The 21,969-nt window shown below is 29.6% G+C and overlaps 1 protein-coding gene across 1 annotated transcript; it reads right to left on the minus strand.

Moving 5' to 3' along the window:
- Window positions 1-9,479: 9,479 nt before the first annotated feature.
- LOC114381286 (trihelix transcription factor PTL-like) lies at window positions 9,480-13,354 on the minus strand. Its single transcript, XM_028340507.1, has 2 exons — window positions 12,442-13,354; window positions 9,480-11,170 (listed from the first exon to the last, which is right to left on the minus strand). Exons 1-2 carry the CDS (start codon window positions 12,963-12,965, stop codon window positions 9,856-9,858), a joined length of 1,839 nt encoding a protein of 612 aa, XP_028196308.1. The 5' UTR covers window positions 12,966-13,354; the 3' UTR covers window positions 9,480-9,855.
- Window positions 13,355-21,969: the final 8,615 nt, after the last annotated feature.

Raw genomic sequence — 21,969 nt, forward strand, 5'->3', positions numbered from 1 at the left:
ATTTAGCCTGAAAACCTTTAAATGCATTTTAGTATGTGGATGTTGAGTATTTTGATCAATTAAGTGATGTAACACGTCACCTTCTCTATAGCTTTTCTTGTGCCGGTATAGTAGTACGTAATCTGTATCATAGACATCTGCCATCTAAAATTCCATTTCATTACAATGTTTTTACTTTGTATAATCTTTGCTACTAAGAGGGAAAATAACTGTTATGTATAATAAAGATAATCTCCAGTTTTAATTCTATGATCTATACATGAGAACTTGTTTTCTTTCCAGTTACGGAATGGGTGTGTCAGAAAATAGCTGGATGACACTCATGGATCGTCTTTTGACACTAAACAATTACTGCACTAATGAGAATGAGAAGGAACGTGTGAAAGAAAATATGCTCAAATTGATCGATATATACTATGAGGCATTAGATGCTCCTAAAAGTGGAAGAAATGTTAGTTTGTATTATTCCTTGGTTGCTACATACCCTACCTCTTTAGTTGGGACTCAGAAAACTAACATTCTTTTATGATTATTAGTTGGAAGCTAGTTGGGCTAATGTTCCTGTATTTCCTACGCTATTTATATTAATGAAATCTATATGTAAGCTAAACATTTTATTTCTATTGTAACAATGGTCCTATATATATATATATATATTAATTTTTTCATATTTGACATTAGGCACCTTCTTTTATGTAAATTCTTGTAATATGAATGATTCTATTAAATTGTAAGTGTTGAATTTGATGATGATGCTTTTGGTTTCCATCAATGTAGAGTGCCTTGTTTAAAGCTATTAAAGAACAATAAAAAAAAGCCCAAAAAAATTACCTAAAAAAGTAGAAAAAAACAGCAAAAAAATAAAAATCCAATCGAAGACAGTTATTGTATACCCTTCTTAGAATTGGTGAGTTGCTTCCGTTAAGTTGCTTCCGTTAAGGTCGGTTTCAAAGCATATTTGGTCATTGGTGATGTAAGTGCGTTGTTCAAGGGTGTATGGTGAAGTTTGGTCGGTTTTCTTCACTAGAGATGAAGAGGTACGTGAAATTTTTTTACGAACCTACAGATTGGCAATCTGTATGAAGCATATGGATTTCCAATCTGTATATCTTTGTACTAGTTTTAGTAATTTTAGAAAATTTGATTTGGTGATATTATTTTATAGTGATATAAAAAAATGTATTCAGTAATTAGAATGGTGAAAAAAATGCTAATGATTAATAATTAAGTAACATTAGATTTCTTAAAAATTAATATACTAATGATTAATAATTAAACAAATTTATATAACAATGATTATGTATTTACATGTTTAACTGATTAATAAAAAAATGCTAATGATTAATAATTAAGTAACTTTAGATTGTATAATTTTTTGTCATTGAATTGAATTTGTTAAATTTTTATTCAGATGGACGAAGACCAGTGGATGTATGATAGTATAATGTCTGAAGAAGTTGATATGAAAGTTGAAAATGAGGAAGATGCTGACGTTAAAGTAGAGCACACTAATTGCTCTGATGTCTTTAATACTTCTCAGGTATTTGTGTAATTTGTAGTTGTTGGTACATTAATTATATTACATAGATGTTTATTGATGTCAGACCTTATTTGAATTGTGTTATAGTTGTTTGCTAATCGTGATGAAGTTTTACAATGGGCTCGATCGGTGGCTCATGACATTGAATTTATTGTCGTTATAATGAGGTTAGACACCAATACTGGTGTTTGAGGAAGAACCTTATTTCTGTTGATAGCTTGCGAAAGGAGTGGTGAGTATAGGCCTAAGAAACATAATTTGGTAAGAACATGCACTGACAGTAGAAAATGTGGATGCCCGTTTAAGTTATGTGCGAAGCCAATTTTGGGAAGACCATTCATGTTAACTGCAAGCTGTATAGTGGATATGGGGAAAAAGAAGCTGGAGTTGGGCTTTGAAGATTAGAAAATTGATTTTGATTTATTTGTTGAAGACAAGCCTGCTCTAGAACAAAATGTTTGCTTATAGGTAATGGAAGCGGGTAAGGAGGTTCTGGAAGTAAGAACTAAAACATGACTTCGCCCATTGAGGTAAAAGCGTCAAGCTAATGATGTTAAAGAAACGCTTCGTGGGAGGCAACCCAGTTTTAATTTCTTTTATCTTTGTTTTTCATGCATTGTATCATGTAGAACTTGCTTCATAATCATTACATTGGGGTATATCATCTTGCTTTTGGATGATAGATATAAGGGTTTCAATTTCTTAAAGAAGGGACTGAAAAATAACTTAGAAATTTTTTCTGAAAAACAATCCTTTTAATTTCGCTAAGCGCATCCTTTGCTATGCGCTAAGTCGAGCGTCTCTAGCGCTTAGCGCTCAACCCTTGCATCTCAGGCTGATTTGATCCGCTAAGCTGGCCAAGGCTGAGCTAAGCCCATTTCAAGTTGATCTGAACTGGGCTAAGCGACGGCCTGCTCGCTAAGCGCATTGCATTATCAGGCTAAGCGCGACACGTCGCGGCTAAGCTCATTTCCTTGTGGCCAGAATTGGGTTTCATTGAGCTAAGCGAAACTCATACCAGCTAAACCCAATTCCTTGTGGCCATAGCATCGCTAAGTGACCCTCAACCGCTAAGCGCCTATACCTCTGTAATCAAGATGCATTATTTTAGCTAAGCTGGCCGAGAGCCAGGCTTAACGAGAGTTGCAGGTATTTTGTTCTGCAGAACTCGCTAAGCGACCCTATATGCCCGCTAAGCCTAGTCCTTTCTCTGTAAAAATAAAAAAATAAAAAAATAAAAAATAAAATAATAATAATAATAATAAAAAAAATATTAATTTTGAATTTCAAACGTGGGCTAAGAGCACGGATCCGCTAAGCGAGCCTCTTTGAGAAACCAAACGTCTCTCTAGCTCGCTTAGAGAGACAATCCGCTAAGCGAGAGGGTCAAAAATTGCTTAAGTGAGTGTAACGTCAGTTACACTCACATTTGCCCAAATTTATTGAATCTTGTGTGCATTCTCTCTCACACCCAACTTCGTGCATTCGTGTTTTCTTCTGCATCTTCACGCATCTTTTCTCTAACAAAGATCCAAGTAAGTTCCTCACTCCTTCTCTTTCTCTTTTACTTTGTTGAACCTTAGGTTAGAAAACCTTAGATTTAGCTTTAGATTTTTAGGGTTTGAATGTTTTTAGAAGTAGTTAAAGATTAGGACTTTATATATGTTTGTACCGTATAAGTCATTTTGGTTGGTTTGCATGTGTGATATTCTCAATTTTCATTGAACAATTGATGGAATTGGTAGGGACTATAAATCTATAACAACTGCAACTGTGTGTTTGATTTAGAAGATGTAAATAGAGAAAACAAAAATATAAAAAAATTAAATCAAAGAAGAATGTAGAAGGTGTGAAAGGTACATGAAATCCCCACAAATCTTTCTTATTTCTCTCTTCTCCCTTTCAATGATGTGTTTGGTTTAGAGGAGAAAAATAGAAAGAATTATTTTTAATTAAAATAAAGTGTAAAAAATATAAATCCTCTTAAAAGAATATAAAATTTCTTTCCAATTTATTTTCATCTTCCTTCCCCAACACACTCCAAGGATAGTTGTTTTCGCGAAGATAATCGGTCACTTTTTCCTAGATACTAGATACTATCACGATGATAAGTCCCTCTCGCACTTTCCCTACCCTGCCACTCAGAACCTGATTGCAGGTTTTCATTATTGGGTGTGAATTGTGATGGAAAATGCATTGCCTTCTACGGCCAAAAATACTTAAAGCTGGTTGCAGAACCCACAATATTTCCCTTCTGGGTTTCGGGTACAATAAGTTTTCCCCCTTAAATTAACTGAACTAATATAACATGTTTAGTTTTCAGTGAAAACTTAATAAAATCTACACAAGGATGTTATAAGATTGAGAGTAAGGTTTATAGAAGAAAGATTTGAGATTTTGGATGAAATTTGATGTTTTAGTTGGTAAGTTTTAAGTAAAAGACAATCGACTCAATTTATACAAAATTGAATTGAAAATAGGAATTTGAAGACCTTTAGGTATAAGAAATTCAAATGAGACAAAATTCGTTTAATTTTAAAATCAGAGAAACTTAATTAGCTTAAAAACAAGCTAGGAAATTAACCAAAATCAAATACAGTTGAAAGTATATTGATAAAAATGAAATTAACCCTAAATAGTAAAAACAACAGGTAATACGTGTTTTTTTTAAGATAATACTTTTTTATTTAATTTCCTTAAATAAAATTTTGAGTTCAAGCTTTTTTTTATGAAAACAATTACTCGGAAATTTAATATCACCATACTATAGATGTTCTCAAGTTGAACATAACTATTTCATGTGAAATTAAATAATTATTTTAATCAATATATAGATCCCTTAATTATTTGAGTATTTTTAAATAGGTATTTATACTGAAAATCAATAGGAAAATTATGTCAAAATTAGGAAAAAAAAATCTTTTTAACCTAACAAGGATCTTGGATTTACTGGTTATTTAACCTAACAAGGTGGTTCTTAAATTATTTAAAATTTTTCAAATAAGTCCCATACTTTTGAAATTTGTAAATGGAATCACGAATATTTTTTATAACTTTAAGATAACTCTGATCTAGTAATAAGGACTAATAAGTTTTAAACTCAACTATATATTTTTTTTAAATATAGGGAGTGATTAAAAAATAAAAAATTCAATAATGGCGTACATATTAGTGTAAATTAACACTGATTTGTATCAGTGAATAGGGTAAGAAAGAAATAGATGAGAGGTTTGTTTTCTTTAGTTATATTGAAATTTTAAAAAGAAAGAAGAAATGAAGTAAAACCCGCTTATTTTTTATCCTCAACATAGCTAAAAAAAAGTACGAAGAAAAAGTGTTTCTCTTTTTTTTTTCATATTTAATTAATACCCTTGCTTTAAGCTTGCCCAACCATTCGAACTATGCCTGGAATTCAACATTATGACTTTTTTAACTACTTGATCCATGCATTGTTTTTCTTATCATTTTTTCTATTTAATATCTCATATCAAACGCATTAAATTTATTATAGGATTTAATAACTAATCTCTTAAATACATTACCCAAAACTATACCTAATAATAATTTTATACTAAATCATTTTGGTAATATATATTTTTTTCTTGTAAATATTTTTTGTGTACCATCAAACAATATTATATCTTGATATTTCTAAAACAATATTTATATAATTTTATCAAAATACTAAAATATTAAAAAATTACAAAAATAGTTTTAATGTTATATTATACAACTCAATTGTTTAAGGGTACACTTGTTTATTAAAATACGTACTATTTTATTTTTTCACTTTTTATCAAATCAAATAAGTGATCAGGAGAGAATTTTATTTTCTTTGTCTTTGTTTTCAATCAAAGAATAGAGATATAAGAAAGTATCAGAGACGAGGGGAGGAAAAAGGATATATTCATAATTGTACTAATTACAATTTAACAAAAATTTGTCTTCAATTTCTATCAAATTATTTTATTTTTCACTTTGTTCCTTATACTTAATAACAAATCAAAGGAGATATTTAGAATTGTGATAACTACAAAAATGCAAAACTCATGAGCCACACTATGAAACAATGAGAAAAAGGTGATCGAGCATTATTAAGTGGGGAGACAAAGATTGTTGAAAATTAATTTGATTTTATGTTGTGAAAGTTTACAACAAAAACATTTATCTTTTATAAAGGTTGATAGAAAGGTGTTTATATATGATTTTTATTGACTTAAAAAAAATTTATGACTATGTGCCAAAAGAAGTGTTGTGAAGGACTTTAAAAAAAAAGTTATTTGCAAAATACTTATCAAAGTCAAAGGTAGATTTTATATGTCTTTTTAATCTTAATTTCTTGTACATCAAACAACTTATAAATTTATTTCCTTACTGCTTTCTTTCTATTCAATTTTTTTCTTCCTTTTTGGAAAAACAATTAGAGTGGACAAGTTACAAACTGAATATTGGTTTATACTATACTTATGTTATTTTGAAAGAATAATGAAGTAATTAAATCCAATGATTTGATCAACCTTTCCATAATTGTATTTGGCTTCCTTTGATTTTCCAATTACTTGGATACATGTAATTAACGTTGAGACAAGGAAGGAAAGGGTGGGTTGGAGAGAGGGAAATCATGAAAGGGGTGTGACGATAGAGCTGTCAATATGGTTCACTTTTTTGCAGGAAGCTTCTTTACTCTTTCCCAGGTACGGACACTGGCTGTCCAGGAGGGTAAGATCATATATATCATATATGCAATTGCAATGCATGTGCATATGTTTGTGTGGCCTGCTGCCACTAGTACCCTCAGCCTTATCATACAAGAAAAGGCACTTTGTCCTGCCACTCTTATATTTACCACTTATCTTTCTATATATAATTATATAAGCTTAAATGTATTTTTATTTAAGTTGACGATTTTTCATTTTTCTCTCTCTAAGTTTAGTTTTTTAATTTTAATTGCTATAAAACATATTTTTTTAATTTTAATTTTTGTAAGATATTTAATTCATTTTTAGTCTATATAAGTTTATATTTTTTAATTTTTGTCCTTATAAGTATTCTAATTTGTTCATTTATAATTTTTATAAGTTCATAGTTATAAAGATCAAAATTATAAAAATACAAACTTACATGATTAAAAATGAGTAAAATATTTTATAGAAGTTAAAATTAAAAAAATACAAACTTATAAAGATAAAAATTAGAGAAATAAACTTACAAACAATAAAAAAAAATTGTTAATTTATTAGGACAAAAACATATTTAAGTCAATTATATATATTGAAAATAAAATAGCTTCATTTATTTTATTTTCATCTTTGGTGGAGGGTGGGAGTGGTGTGGAGGTAGGGATTTCGCTTTCATCTCTCTGTAATGGATAAATGGTGGATTCACATATTTATGGCGTATCCAGGATACATATAAGAAGTCAGAATCCCACTTATATAGAAGAGATTATTCTTCGCTTGTAATTAGTATACATTTAACTAGGTTTAATTAAAGTAAAAAACGTTTAATTAAAAATGTATCTATGACATCACTAATGTAAACTTGCTCAACTTTTAATTTTTAAGTAATTAAAAACATTTCAATATATTAAATATTTTATAATATACACCTAATTAAAGAATTCGTGAACAAGATTGTATTAAGTATTATGCAAATTTATCTTGAAATCCTTTCTTTTTAGCTTATCCAATATTCTTACATAATGTCAAAACGAGTTGACACGAATAGTCTTACCCACCATAGAGAAACATTTTCATCTTTTTCAGACACAGGTTTCAATCCCTTTATAAGAAAATTTACATGGTAGACATTCAAGGAGATCTGACACTTAGATTTGATTTTTTGCGATGAAGATTTATACAACTGGGTTGGATTTCTACTAATCTCTAACATGCCATCCTTTTGTTTTAGGTGTTATCTAACATGTCATCCACGTCTTGCTAGATGAATTGGGTGTTGGCTCTTTCTTATCACTTTTGAATGTCTATAATATATATATATATATATATATATATATATATATATATATATATATATATATATATATAGTTAACTATTTCTTCCAAAAATTTAAGGATATACCTAATAGACCTTGCAATTGATTTAAGTAAAATTAACTTCGAATTTCTTAAATAAAATATGATGTAAAATTTATGGAGAAAAACCTAATTTAAAGGAAGGATTTAACTAAAAGGTGATCGATAACATGATATGATTCATAAAATACAAAAAAAGAAAAAATATCTAAAGGATATTCAATTAACAGTAAAATTTATATATAAAAACTTATAAATACAAATTTTTAATTCAAACACTGATATAATTAACTAGCAATCAATTATGCTTGGAGAGAAAAATAAAATTGAAAATAGTAAACAATTAACAAAATAGAAAATTGTTTTAATTTGTAAATTTGATGAGTTTACCAAAAAAATCATTATTACCATCATTATTTAACATTTTTGGTACTTAACATGGACTTCCTCAGAGAGGAAACTATGAAATTAAAGCTTACTCATGACTTGCAAGTTACTCACCTGTGAATCATTTCATTATATCATTTTTATCATGTTTTCATCATTGAGATAGTAACCCTAAACGTATATATGGCCACAAAAGTTTGAGAGTAAAGTAAGTGGTCGAAGGTTAAAATAAATACTTGCGCCGTGTTGTGGGTCATTTATTTCACAGTCAAATAGATAGATAGGAAGGACCACAAAAATAATATATAACTGTCGAGTGTATCGCTGGAGAATTACTATGCTGCGATGTATGGCTTTTTTGGGTATATACTGAAACGTGTTGCTGTATGATATTGATTGATCCTTGTGCACAAACCTGCTAACTGTATGGTTATTAATTTGCACACGCATCAAGAGCTAGTACTACACGATATTCCTGAGGAAGATCGATCGGTGTTATTAATAACTACACACACATGTTTATGTGTGTGTGAAAAATCTCAGTTGCAGTTGTACTTAAGAGATGTAAAATCTCAGTTACAAATTTGCTAATTATATATCCATATAGTTAACTATTGATATTTGTATCCTAGAAAACTTCAATTTGCAGCCTGCATTTGGGATCCAGTAGTAATTAGTAAAGATGCAACAACATGCATGGTAGACCTCATGAGCTAGGTTTTATTCCTAGTAAACCCAAACGGCTAACTCTGCGGTAATTACAGCAGCGTTATTCCTAGTAAACCCAAACGGCTAACTCAATTAATCAAGTGGATTATTTTAATTTAATCAGTCTTCTTGAATTCGAATTTTGGATACATATTTTTATCAAATATTTGAAAGAAATTTTGTTTTTTATAGTTGTTTTATTAAAATTGAAGTACAGGTAATTTTTTTTTTTTTAAAATAACAATACCTATGGAGTATTGAACATAATCCCGTGTTCTCGCACCAATTTTAACTTATTCAGCTAGCCTAGTTTATTCTTTCAAAATTGGAATTAAGAATTTACTTAAGAGTTTGGTGTCGGCAGCTTCCAGTGGTGCATAAATATGTGGGAGGTTTTATTAATCAGACTATTGATGACCTCTTAAAAATTTGCAACTATTTTACATAACATGGTAAATTAAATTGTTGAGTTATTTGATCTGCAAAGTGAACTAATTAAAAAGAGAAAAAAGAGAAGATATCATATACGACCATTTACTAGCACCCTAATATGAACTATTGATTATCTACAATGTAGACAAATGATACGATTTTCCTTTAATGTTTAATTCAAAAGCTCTTTCATAATGAAAAAAAAAAGAGCTGGTTTAATGCCTAAACGAGTACATTAATCTCCTTGTTCATGGAAATATTTACTTAAAAACAACGGGAAGAAATTACAACCTCAATCTACCCACCTTCTGTTTACAAACACCTAAAAACCTGCACTATTTAACCCCAAAACAACACAGAAAGCAGCACGGGGAAGGAAGGAGAAAAACAGTGACCAATTAACTGATGCAAACATCATTGAAGTTGCAACATAGCAGGTAATACAATTTTGATTCCAATTGCATGCATAAAAAGAAAAAGAAAAAAAGAAACTCACCTGAAATTGGTGTCATGTTCCAACACGCAAGTGAACTTTATCACTTCGCCTCCCTCACTAAAATATAAATTGATGAAGCCATTATTTTTCTCATAAATGCCCCATAAATATATATATTAAGATTGATCATCATCACCTAATCATCATCAATCTCTATACATACATAAACCCTCAGTTAGCTCTTTCTTACATGATATGAGACCGTCTCAGATACTAACTGTCAAATTTCTGTGCTTTAGTCACTAACCACATTTCACTCAGTGGTTTTGATTTTCTTTATTAAGCTTTAAGCCATAGTTCTCCCACAAGTTTCCACCCTCAGCACTCATCAAGAAGGGAAAGCAACTATCAGAAGGAGCAACATTTCCAACATTGGATTTTGAAGGTAAAGAAGAACCATTATTTGTTTGAAGCCTCTGAATCTCTTTCCCTTGATCATTGACATCATCTTCACAATAGGCATTTCCTTGATCGTATAGAGAAGAATGTTGTTGATCCTCATTGTTCTTGAAGTAAAAGCAGCTTCTAGAATTTTCCTTGCGCTTCTTGTTGTTATTCTCTTCCTTGTTGATACTTTCCCATTTCTCTTTGCACATCAAAGCACTCCTTTCGTAGCCAAAACAAGCCATTTTGGTTGCTACCACATCCCATGAAACCTCTTCTGACATCTCACTATATTGAAACCTTATCTCCATCTCAGCTCTCAGCTGTTGAAGCCTTGTGATCTCGGATTCTTGCCAGCTATCAGCACCACTAATAACAATATTACTGTTGTTCAAGATTTCACTCTCATCTTCATTATTCTGGTTGTTTTCTCTGTGGTTTTGAACTTCTTCTGCCGGCATTGCATTTATAGTACCCTCAGGATCTGTTTCAGGCTTCATGATTTCTGTTCCAGTTAGCTTATGCAAAGCCTCCATCAAAGCAGCATCTCTAGCTTCAATCCATGCTCTCTCTTTTGCCCAAAACTTATGCTCCCTCTCTAACCTGTTTGCCTCTTGTTTCCTCCACTCTTCCTCTCTTAGCATTCTCTCCTTCTCTTTCTCTTCAAGTGTCTTCACAAGCTTATCCAACCACTCCTTTTGCTTCTCCACCAGCTTCCTCATCTGTGAGTCAATGAAGTCTTTTATCTTCACCTTCCAACTCCTCCCACTCTTCCTCTTTCTCCTCTTCTCCATGGACTCATTCTCCATGCCGTGATCACTGCCACCATCACCATCATCATCTTCAGATGTTGATGTGCCAAAGTTAGAGGAATTAGTGAGGCTGAGGCTATCACAATGCTTGGTGTTGTTGTTGTTGTGAGACCGAAACTTATTATTATCTTGATTTGTTTGGGAGGGGCTCCCTTGAAAATGAATGCTGCCAACAGCAACATTAGTTTCTGGGAGTGAAACTGTGTTACTGTTTTCTCCATACAAGGCTTCAAGTTGACGAAAGAATCTGTAATGCTTCCCATCATGCCTTCCTGCCTTACCCTCTTTTGTCTTCTTGTAATATTTGTATAAATTCTCAAACTTCTCTCTGCACTTTTTCCCACTCCTTTTATATCCATGTTCTTCACACATGATCCTGTGATCATCACCAGCACAATCAAAAACTAAAAGGGTATGGAAGATATTAAACAGCAAAAGACTATAACTATTGATGACCCATCAGTGTATAAAATAGAACCCTAGTTCAATGTGACATTGAGTTTTAGGAATTAATTAATAATTTTATGCAATGCCATGCAGTGACGTTTTTAGGTTGTTGGTAGCAATAAGCATAACAAAGCATGCGACACTGCAATTGCCATAGAAGTGAGGCTTAGAAGGAAGAGCCTCAGCTTGGTGTCATTTCATACGATGGAATCAGAAGATAACAGGCGCAAATGCAATGGAATGGTCAATGAATTTTTCAACCACCAAAAAAAAAAACAAATAAACAAACGAAGGGATCAAATCAAAACCTTGCACCTAAAAGACGGGTACAAAATTTGAAAAATGGAAAACGAGGCACTGCTAGAACCCGTACTAGATACAAGAACTTAATGCTTTTAAGTACACGATCAATAGTCTCAAATTGAATATAATAGATAAATAAACAACAGCTTCTGCACACTGTATAGTAATAAACAACAGCTTCTGCACACTGTATAGTCACTTCCAACGAAAGAGAAGGTTAACAAAATTAATGCATACCGCTACAAGTCATAGTTTTTTCCAAAACTGCCAACGACAAAATTAACGTCAAGTCCATCCATGTCATCTCACAATTAACTAAATCGCGAAACAACTACATGTGCATCGAATTTATTAGGTTGCCCTTATTATTATTTTTTTCTAAACAAACACTACAAATTAATTAAACAGACTACGCACTATTATCATTTTAAAATTCTCAACTTGAATACAGAAATTGAAGAGAGAATATCAAGTATTATCAAACAAGAAGAAGAATTACTAAAAGTACTCTAACCTCTCTGTTTAGGATAAATTTTTCCATAAACACTTATAAAAAAAAGAAAATAAAATGAATTAAACTTCTCTCTTAATCTATGATTAGCATATGCTCTTTATATCTAGAAAGTTTAACTCACTTAGTTAGTTAAATATAATATGTGAGACCTAAAATCAACTTATACAGAGAAGTTAAACAAGAAAGTTTTTAATCAATTTTATGTACTTTGAATTAGAGAAGGTAAAAGAGAATTTCTAATAGAATGAGTATATTTGAATACAAGGTTAGAAGTATTTTTCAGAGTTTTACTATCGGAAAAAGTTCCATATTTCTAGTAAGAGAAACTCTCAAAAAAATACTTTTAACTTGTATCAAAACAGACCCTAAAACTTGTATTGTACCTAGAGACTTCATCCCACAAGGGTCCTTTGTGATTAGCCTCTTTGAATTTAGGGTCCAAGCGAGATCTGATCTCAAGGAGAGTGAGAGTCTCTTGCCTTGGCCATCTTCCGGTGGAGGGGTCTCCACCGATGCAAGCTGCACCCTCAGCAACATCAAAGCCGCTAGTAACAGGTGGAGAGGGTAGGGTGATGGTGGTGACAGCAGCAGTAGCAGAATCATGGGGTATGGAATTAGCAAAGTCGTGAAGGCCAGGTGGCATTATGTCGCAACCAAACATCATAACCTCGAAGTGCTGATGTTGTTGGGGATGATGAGTGGGTAAAGGAGTGAGATTCCGGTGGTGGTGGTGGTGGTGATGGTGGTGGTGGTTGCCGGGGAAAAGCTCCGCCGTTGGATGCGGCGGCATGGAGGAGAAGGTGGTATGGGCCGGCCTCGGCCCATTATTCACCACTTGCCTTAGATCGTTCATGCTAAAGTGATGTTGATGCTGATGCTGATGAAGATGGTGATCTTCCATTTCCATGAATGGGACTTGAGAGAGAAATAAAGAGAGGATGTGATGAATTGCAAATAAGGAGAGAGAGAGAGAGAGAGAGGGAGAAAACAAGAAATTAGAGAGGGAGAAGCGGCAGAGTCGGATCCTGTCGTGCACGAAAAAGCTCAAAATTTAAGCTGAGGACTATGGTCCCATGTCCAAGTGTATGCTTGTGATGGTGTGTATTATATGTATGTATAAGAATGAATGAGACTAAGAGAGAGAGACAGACACTGTGTGTGTTTATACTATAGCATATATATATACACATATATTAGTGTTGGAGTGTTATATGTCTATTTGGCCTTTCGAAGAACAATGCTGCTTCCTTCTGTGTCTTCTTTGTTCAGAACAGTGTTGTGGGGAGTGGGGTTCGAGTGCTTGGGAGAAGCCAACAAAAGGGTCTAAGCCCTAAGCCATCAACAGAAGGATGTGCATATCATTATATATTATGTATCATTATGTGGTGTGGCCTATCAAACTGACAAAAATGAATGTTAACTAACTATTGAAATTGGAATATAATAGGTATGGAATAGTTTTTTAAACAAACTTTGAGTAATCTTTAATTTTAAGTATTTATGTATGAAATTATATGTTAAATTTATTTATTTCTCATGGGAAAACATGAAAATGGTATTCTAAGTAAATAAGTATATCCCTTCAGATACATATGAGTTAATTTTTTTGGCATGCAATCAAAAGCAAAAAAGAAAACAATTTATTACAATTTCTATACTTATAATATACTGTAATAAATATTTTTTCAATGAAATCTTGTCGCACTCTCAGTTATTTAAAATTAGTTTTTGAGTTTAATGTTAAAAAATTCTTTTATATATATGTGTGTGTTAAAATAACATAAATACAAAAATCATCGTGTAAAATTTAATCAATTCAATATTTTTTTAAAATACTAATTAAATTGAATTGAATTTTTGTAATGAAAATTTATACTAAATATTATTTATTAAATTTGATAAATCTTGTTATTTAATTGGAAAATAACTAAAAACATGTGTTTGTACTTTGTAGGGTGCCAATGAAAGCTTGAAACGAGGCTGCTAAAAGTGGGATGACGAATGGGAGACAGCCAGTTTACATTGCTGACGCGTGTATAGTGCCTGGGATGCTGCCTTTTTTAATTTTGGTAATGATTCACTACAATCCATCACAAATTATAATTGTTTAACTTTTTCCCTACTTATAATTTAAAAAACTTTTTTCCTACCTTCAAAGTAATTTGATCATGCATTTCAACCACTAAGAGTTAATTTTAGTGACGAATCAATTTAATTACATGTGAATTTTAAAATTTTGTCATTAAAGTTTTTCTAAAGCCCATATTAGTGACGAGTATTTTATATTTGTTATTAAATTTAATCATTAATAAATTATTTTCTTTTAGTAAACCTTTGTGGAAGTTTTTATTCGTTCAGCAAATTAAAGTTTCTATAAAATGCTTGCAAAAATAGCAAGGGTAAGAGCTATTTTAAATTTTTTTATGTTAATGTATTGCAATAGAGAAATCATTCTTCAAAATGATTTTATGTGATCTAACAAATATTAAAACAAACCTTGGCAATTATTGAAACAAGAACCCCACTATACTCCACATGACTCTCATTCCTTAGAAATGTTTCATCCATGGAGTATAATAGGCCTTTTTGGCCAAATATTTAAAAGATAATCTAAGTTCTGCAATAAATTTTTGTTGTATTTTTTTTTTCATTCATCATTAACAAAAGGGCCAGAAACAAGATATATAGTTCACAACTAAACAATCTTAACAAACTTTTATATCTTCCGACGTTGATCAGTCACACCAAACCTATGGACTAACTTCTTACCTAAATCCTAGAATTAATTTACCGGGCCTTTCAAATATCTCACTACTTTCAATAACTATTTTATCTAATTAAACAATGAGTCAGATAATTTGTTATTGGTCAACTTATAATCTGAGCAAAGACAAAATAGTTATTGAAACTAGAGAGATATTGGAAAGACTTGTTAAACTAATTTTGATATCCAATCAATTAGAATGGAAGCAGGCAAACTACGATATATTTTTTGTAATGACATGGTCACTTAATTGAGGTATAGAGTTAGTCCATGGTTCTGGTGTAATTGTTTGTGTTAGGGAATTTAAAGGTCTGTTAATGTTATAATGTTGTGGAAACTCTTGTTTCTTGCTCTCTTGTCAGTGATGAGGAAATAGAAAAAGAACCGATTAAAAATATTTATACTGTTTTTTCAAATATTTGGTCAAAAAGGTTTATTTTCCTAGAATGAGAGCCAAGAGTTCCATGGGTGAAGTATTTCATGAGGAATGAGATCCAAGTGGAACGTGAGACGTTCTTGTTGCTATTGTCGAGGTTTATTTTTCCTTTTAGATCACACAAATCTATTTTAAGGAGTTTTTTTTTTTACTGCTATACATATACCTAGAATGAATAAAAGAGCTCTTGTCCTTTCTATTTTAGCAAGTATTTATAGGGACTTCAATTTCCTTAACAATAAAATTAAGGTTATTATTAAATAGTGTTCTTATGACATTGGTTAAGTAACTTAAAAAAATATTTATTGTAAAAATTGTAAAAAAACATAAAAAAGTTACAAACTGTGCAAGTTTGCACATTAATAATTTTTTTTCTTAGGTTTTTAACCAGTATCCTAAGAAAGCTGATTAGTATTTGTCTAAAATTAAAATTGTGATTAGCATTTGTCTAAAATTAAAATTGGCATAAAGGTTGAGTCCTTTCTTCTCTTTTTCATATTTTCTTTTGCCATGAATTCGATAGTTACCCACACATAGCAGTTTTAGAATGGTGAGCATCAAGTTGGGGTGGAGGATTTGAGTTGGGACATTGTTTGAGTGGTGAAAACCTATATGATGGGTCGATGGAAATGACAATATGCCATTGAGAAACTTGAAGCACACGATGAATAAGATTCAAATCTTGCCTAGGGACATGAGTGGTGGATCGGCTAGCTTGGGGTCCTCAAATTAAGCACCCATATGTGGGACCCTTGCATAATTGGAAACCTCTCCAAAGATAGGCTTAAATTGGAAGGTAGCAAGGGTTAGTTATTATTGATTCATTAAAGGATTAGTTGTTCACTCCAACACTTTACAGTTTGCAATTGGCACGATTAGGAAGAGAGATCTTATTAATTTTCTCTTAGCTCACACTTAATAAAAAGGAGTATTTTCAATGAGTATTTGTTTAATTAGAAATCTTTTCAAAAAATGGTGGCTTAAATTAGGAAGGAAAAATATTGGTTAGTCACACCGACACTTTCACCTTCCCGGCCAATTGGCACGATTCAAATAATTTCTTTTAAAAAATCATAACAATATTCAAGAAATAACAAGATGAGACAAAATTCAAGCATAAAACTCCAACATCAAAATTCCCTCATCTAAGAACACAGAGCAAAATTTCATCATCAAGATTCAATTGAGAACAATGAATAAAATTTCAGCATCAAAATTCAACTAAGAACAATATCAAAGTTCTACTAAAAACAATTTCAAAACCAACTAGTTTACAAAGCAAATTCAACTAAGAACATAGAGCCTAATTGCAACATCAACAATTAAAACAACAAATCAGAGGAGAATTCAACTAACAATACAGAGCATGTAATTAAAATCACAAAAACCAAAATAACATAAAGTAAAAAACAATAAAAGAAAAATAAATCAAGGGGTTATTTGTGGTTGTGTTGCGGTGGCAACGCAATATTGGTGTGTTAGTGGTAGCGACCACACATCGTTTTATTAGGATATATAGAGTATCAGTATAAAAAAATACAGGTTAAAAAACTTACACATTGAGATCCTGCACCATAATTATACTTTCGTTTTAACCTTTTTACGAAACATTTTTTATCAGATGGTATAAAAATTGTTTTACATTAATCATTTGATAAATTATTAAATTATATGTGCTTGTGTGAATCATTTGAAAAATTATTAAATGATCGATGGTGAGTGCGTGTGCATGTGTCTTTAGAAAATATTTTTTATATCAGTTGCTGTAAAAATTGTTTTACATTAATCATTTGATAAATTATTAAATGACACGTGTGTGTATCTTTAGTACTAGTTTTAATATTCATTTTTAGTAAAACATGCAATATATTATTATGCTCAATAAATCATTTGACAATATCATCACTTTGTAAACGTTCTTTTTCATATTAGCAGTACATACAGATTAAAAATAGTAAATGTTGTAAAATCATTTCATGAACAAATATATTTCCTTTAATCAAGGTGGCTCTATCTGGCTGTTTGTAAATTCACTAAAACTATACATGGATAGAAAAGAGAGAGAGATCTTTTGAGAACAAAAAATAAAATAAAATAGGAACAACATTCAATGTTAAATTATCTAAACTAAATTTAACCATATCTTTCATTTGAGAAAAAAAGGTACGACCATATATAACGTTACTTTAGTTTAATCTCCCAGTAAATTTTCCTACATTATGATATCTTCAATGTACCAAAGGGCCAATATACTGTGTTGAGTGGTGGAAATTAAAAGGCAACACTTTCTGGTTCAAAAGAAGGCAACACTTTTATTGCATTCTTTTTTCCGACTGAGTTACTTTTCGTAATTATTAAAGCATTTCATACATCCAAGATATGCGTCATGCGCTTTTGCTTCAGCCTCCTGATAAGTTCTAGATCCACGCTGAGTCTTAATATAAATATTAGCTCATCGTGCTGCTCATGATCACTTTGTTCTATTTTTCATACTTTTTTCTATTCTGAATTACCCAAAAAATTGAAATAGCAGCGATGATGTCATAATCATTCATATATGAAAAAGTTACTACACTTTTTGTATTTTTAAATTACAAATATAAATGTGATTCAACAAAATAATATAAATACACCAATAAATAAAAACAAACTATCAATGTACTCTAACTATATACTACTATATATAATGTAAATTGAGAGACCTAACGAAAATATAAAAAATATTGAAACTTTGAGCCAATTTAGTAAATGTTTGTAAATATATGAATCGTAGGGAAACTAATTTAATTAAATACAATAATGACGTTTCTTACAACTAAATAATAATAATAATAATAATAATAATAATAATAATAATAATAATAATAATAATGTTGGGTGGATTATTTTATATATGAATTGGGTAAACTTTTTTTTGTAATTTTTAATCAAGATTCTATATTAGCTAGGTTTTTTTGGTTTCACCTTACAGGTAATATAGAACAAATAATATGGTTTATTGTTTAGGATTTTTTTGTTTTGTAATTTCTAAATGACCTTTAGGGTTAATTTTGTTGCTCATCTATTTACACTTTATATTTTTCATGTTTAATATATAATAAATATAAATAAATGTTTATAATTTTTTACATTTATAAGATTTAAAACAACATTAAAATAAAGTTAAAATCATATATGATTTGATTTTAATGTAAAGATGATTATTTTTTATCAGTTCAGGATATAAAGTGCGGGTACCCTCTTAGCATTGAAGATACAAGAGCAACCACCAAAATTTATTTATATATCCCAAAATCTTTCTTATCAACGCAATTATAACTTAAGTTAAAATTACAATTATTTAATTGAAATATATTGATAATGTAAAATTTTATATCATTATTCAATCACAAATTATCAAGTAATAAAAATTATTAAATTTTATAATAATTATTTTAAAAATAGTATATGTGCATTCTAATTGATTAACAATATAAATTTTTACGCTTACCAACAATGACAGATTAACACGATTTTACAAACGTATGTCTTAGAATTTAATTTTAGGGATAACTAGTAAAGTGAGAGTGATTTTTTTATTTATATACTTTAATTTAATATATTAATAATTGATGTGACATTTTCAACAAATTATATAGAAAACAACGACAGATTAATACGTTTTTGAAAATGTATATGTGTTTGTTTAGTGACAACTACGAATATTTTGGTTAGTTGATTGCACTCATTCCATGATTGTCTTATCCTCATCGATCACATATGTAATTATAGGCTACTTTATTTTTCAATTATAGTATCGTCACTTTTGACTGTGAGTGCAAATCTTTTAATTAATGGTAGAGTGTGAAGTTTTAAGACGGTATCTTTTGTAGTATTATTATCCTCACTTTTGTCAATAGATCTAACAAAATGATGGACTCAAAGAGCAGACTTAAACTCCATTGGGTGGATGGGAGAGAGAGAATGAGTGAGCTTTTATGTAGCCGAGATAACATGTAGCATATGCAAGTGCGCGAGTTTTATGATAATGAAGCTAATAATGCATTTTCACATATATAAAAGAGGAGAGTCATACTCATAGCAAATAAGCATGGAATATTTTTTAGGAGACGTGTATTTGAAGTTATAAAATTGTATTTTTAGAAATTATATTTGTAGGAATGTTATGTCTAGAAATAACATTTTCATGAATATGTTTGATTTTCATTAGGAATTTTAGAAAATAAAATGAAATTATTTAATTAAAAAAAATTAAAAGAAGTAAAATAATAAATATGAAAAAAGAAGTGGGAATAAATAGTTATTTTCAAAAATAATTATCATTCCCATGGAAATAAAAAAAATACTCACATGTTGACATGAGAATAAAAAGAAACAAAAAACATATGTGTATTTCATATTCTTGAGAATCAATTATTTGTGAGAATATTTTCATAAAACTTGAAACAAACATGAGAATTTGGTATTCTCAAATCTACATTTTTGGAAGTCTTTCTTGAAAACTTGAAACAAACACTTCCTTAACATTAATTCTCATGAATTGAACTTGATACATTAATTTAATTTGGAGAGTATTGTAAAATTTATATGAATGGTGAACATGGAGCCTCTTTGGATAACATTCTTTAAAAGTATTTCTAAGAGAAAAAAAATAAGAAGAAATAAAATAAAATAAGTTATTCCATAAGTTAAAATTGATATTTTATTAGCTAAGCATTAACTGATTTATAAAAATTCTTTCATATAATTTCTCTAAAAAGATAAGAGAACATATATAAACTAACTAATTGAAAACTAATTTTAACTTATGAATAAGTTTATTGTATTTTTTTCCTCTTATATAAGTATTTCTACACGCGTACACGTACTGGGCGATGAACAGAAATTAACAGGGCAAAATTTACCCAATAAAAAGTTATTAGCTGAATAAATTATAACTGCAGTTTCAGTATATTTTTTATTTTAATGGGCACACTGTGATCTGTGCCTTGGAGTAGGACCCTAGTGAGTGTTCGTCGGGTAGCTAAGTAGCTTCTATTCGTCATAAATATGTGCCAAAGGGTCATGTGACCACACCATCTGGTGGCAATCTATGTGCAAGTACGTAATACCTCATACCTTATTGATTTATTACTTAGAAATCATTTGCAATAAATTTAATTAATCATTTTATTGATTAATATTTATATATAAGTTTGATATTTTTATACTAAAAATTATTTTAAGTCTATCAATAGGAACAACATACTCATCTTCTTTTTATCTTATTGTGATGCCTATTCATAATCATTATTTATATATTTTTTGTGTTAAATAATTACTTATTATTATTATTATTATTATTACATAACTAAAAATACGTGTATAATTTGTGATATTATTATAATATTATATATTATTCATGCACTATATTAAATATTTCTTTTTTTAATATTATATTACGACAAATTTATATAATTACTTATTAATTTTTAAAAAAATATATAGTTTGATTAAATTAAATTATTTTTACTTAAAATTTTATAAATTATTTTATTTAGAAATTTATAAAATAATTTTAAATGGCTTGATAAATAAATATGTTGTTGATTAATATTTATGTTATAAGGTTGAGATTTTACACTAAAAATTAATTTAAGTCTGATTAATTTTTCTTATAAATTTAATTCTATATTTTAAATAAAATAAGAAATAATTGTGCGACAATGACTAAATATATTTTTCTATTTCAATACTCATTCTCTTTCTATATTTTTGAAAAGTTTAAACAATTAATTATGTTTTTAATATATGTTTAATTTTTTTATGAGACTTGATATTTTTTATTGTGAAGGGTTAAGTTTATGTTATAATTAATTGCATTTTATTTTATGGCTTATTTAATTTAATGACATTTAAAATTAATCTTAAATTTAAAATTAGACAAAAAAAGTTATCTATAAATATATTGTTTTAAAGTAGTAGTCTTTTTACTAGCAAGAATGAGGATGGAGTGGATATACCTTACCCCAACAAAAGAAGACAAATATGCATGACCCTTAAGGATAGAGGTACATACAAAATGACATACTTATTCAGAGTTTGTCTTGTCATTATCCTTATTCACAATCATCACTTATATATTTTTTTTGTTAAATAATTATAAATTTTGATAAGATTAAAATATTTTTTACTCATTTAATTATTTTATCTTATGGACTTTTATAAACAATATACTTATCATATAAACATTGATTTATTTTTTTATTGGATAAACATTAATGTTTTTATAACAATAACCTTAATAAATTGAATGTGTTACATTATTTATTTACTTATAAAATGTGCCAAAAAGTCGATTCACCCCAGTGGAGACATGTGTATCGTGCTAGTCAGGACTAAAAGGGCTCTTTATTATATATATATATATATATATATATATATATATATATATATAGAGGCATATTGTTGAGTTCTTGTTACTGTATTGCCAATTCTTCCCATCACTCGACTCAAAATTGTTTAGCTAATTAACCAATCTCTAGTTCAATTCTCTGAAAATGAAATTGAATTAAAATTTCTTAACGACAACTTTGTAGCTCATAATCATTATTAGACTGGAACTGAATCAGGATTAGTGAATATTTAAATTAATGTTAGAATACAGCGATCTTAAACAAAAATGGTTCACTGATTTGGTTTTTCACTCAAGCGAGCCTGTATATATAAGCA

Source organism: Glycine soja, chromosome 13 (genome assembly GCF_004193775.1).
Source record: "Glycine soja cultivar W05 chromosome 13, ASM419377v2, whole genome shotgun sequence".
Classification (NCBI taxonomy): Eukaryota; Viridiplantae; Streptophyta; class Magnoliopsida; order Fabales; family Fabaceae; genus Glycine; species Glycine soja.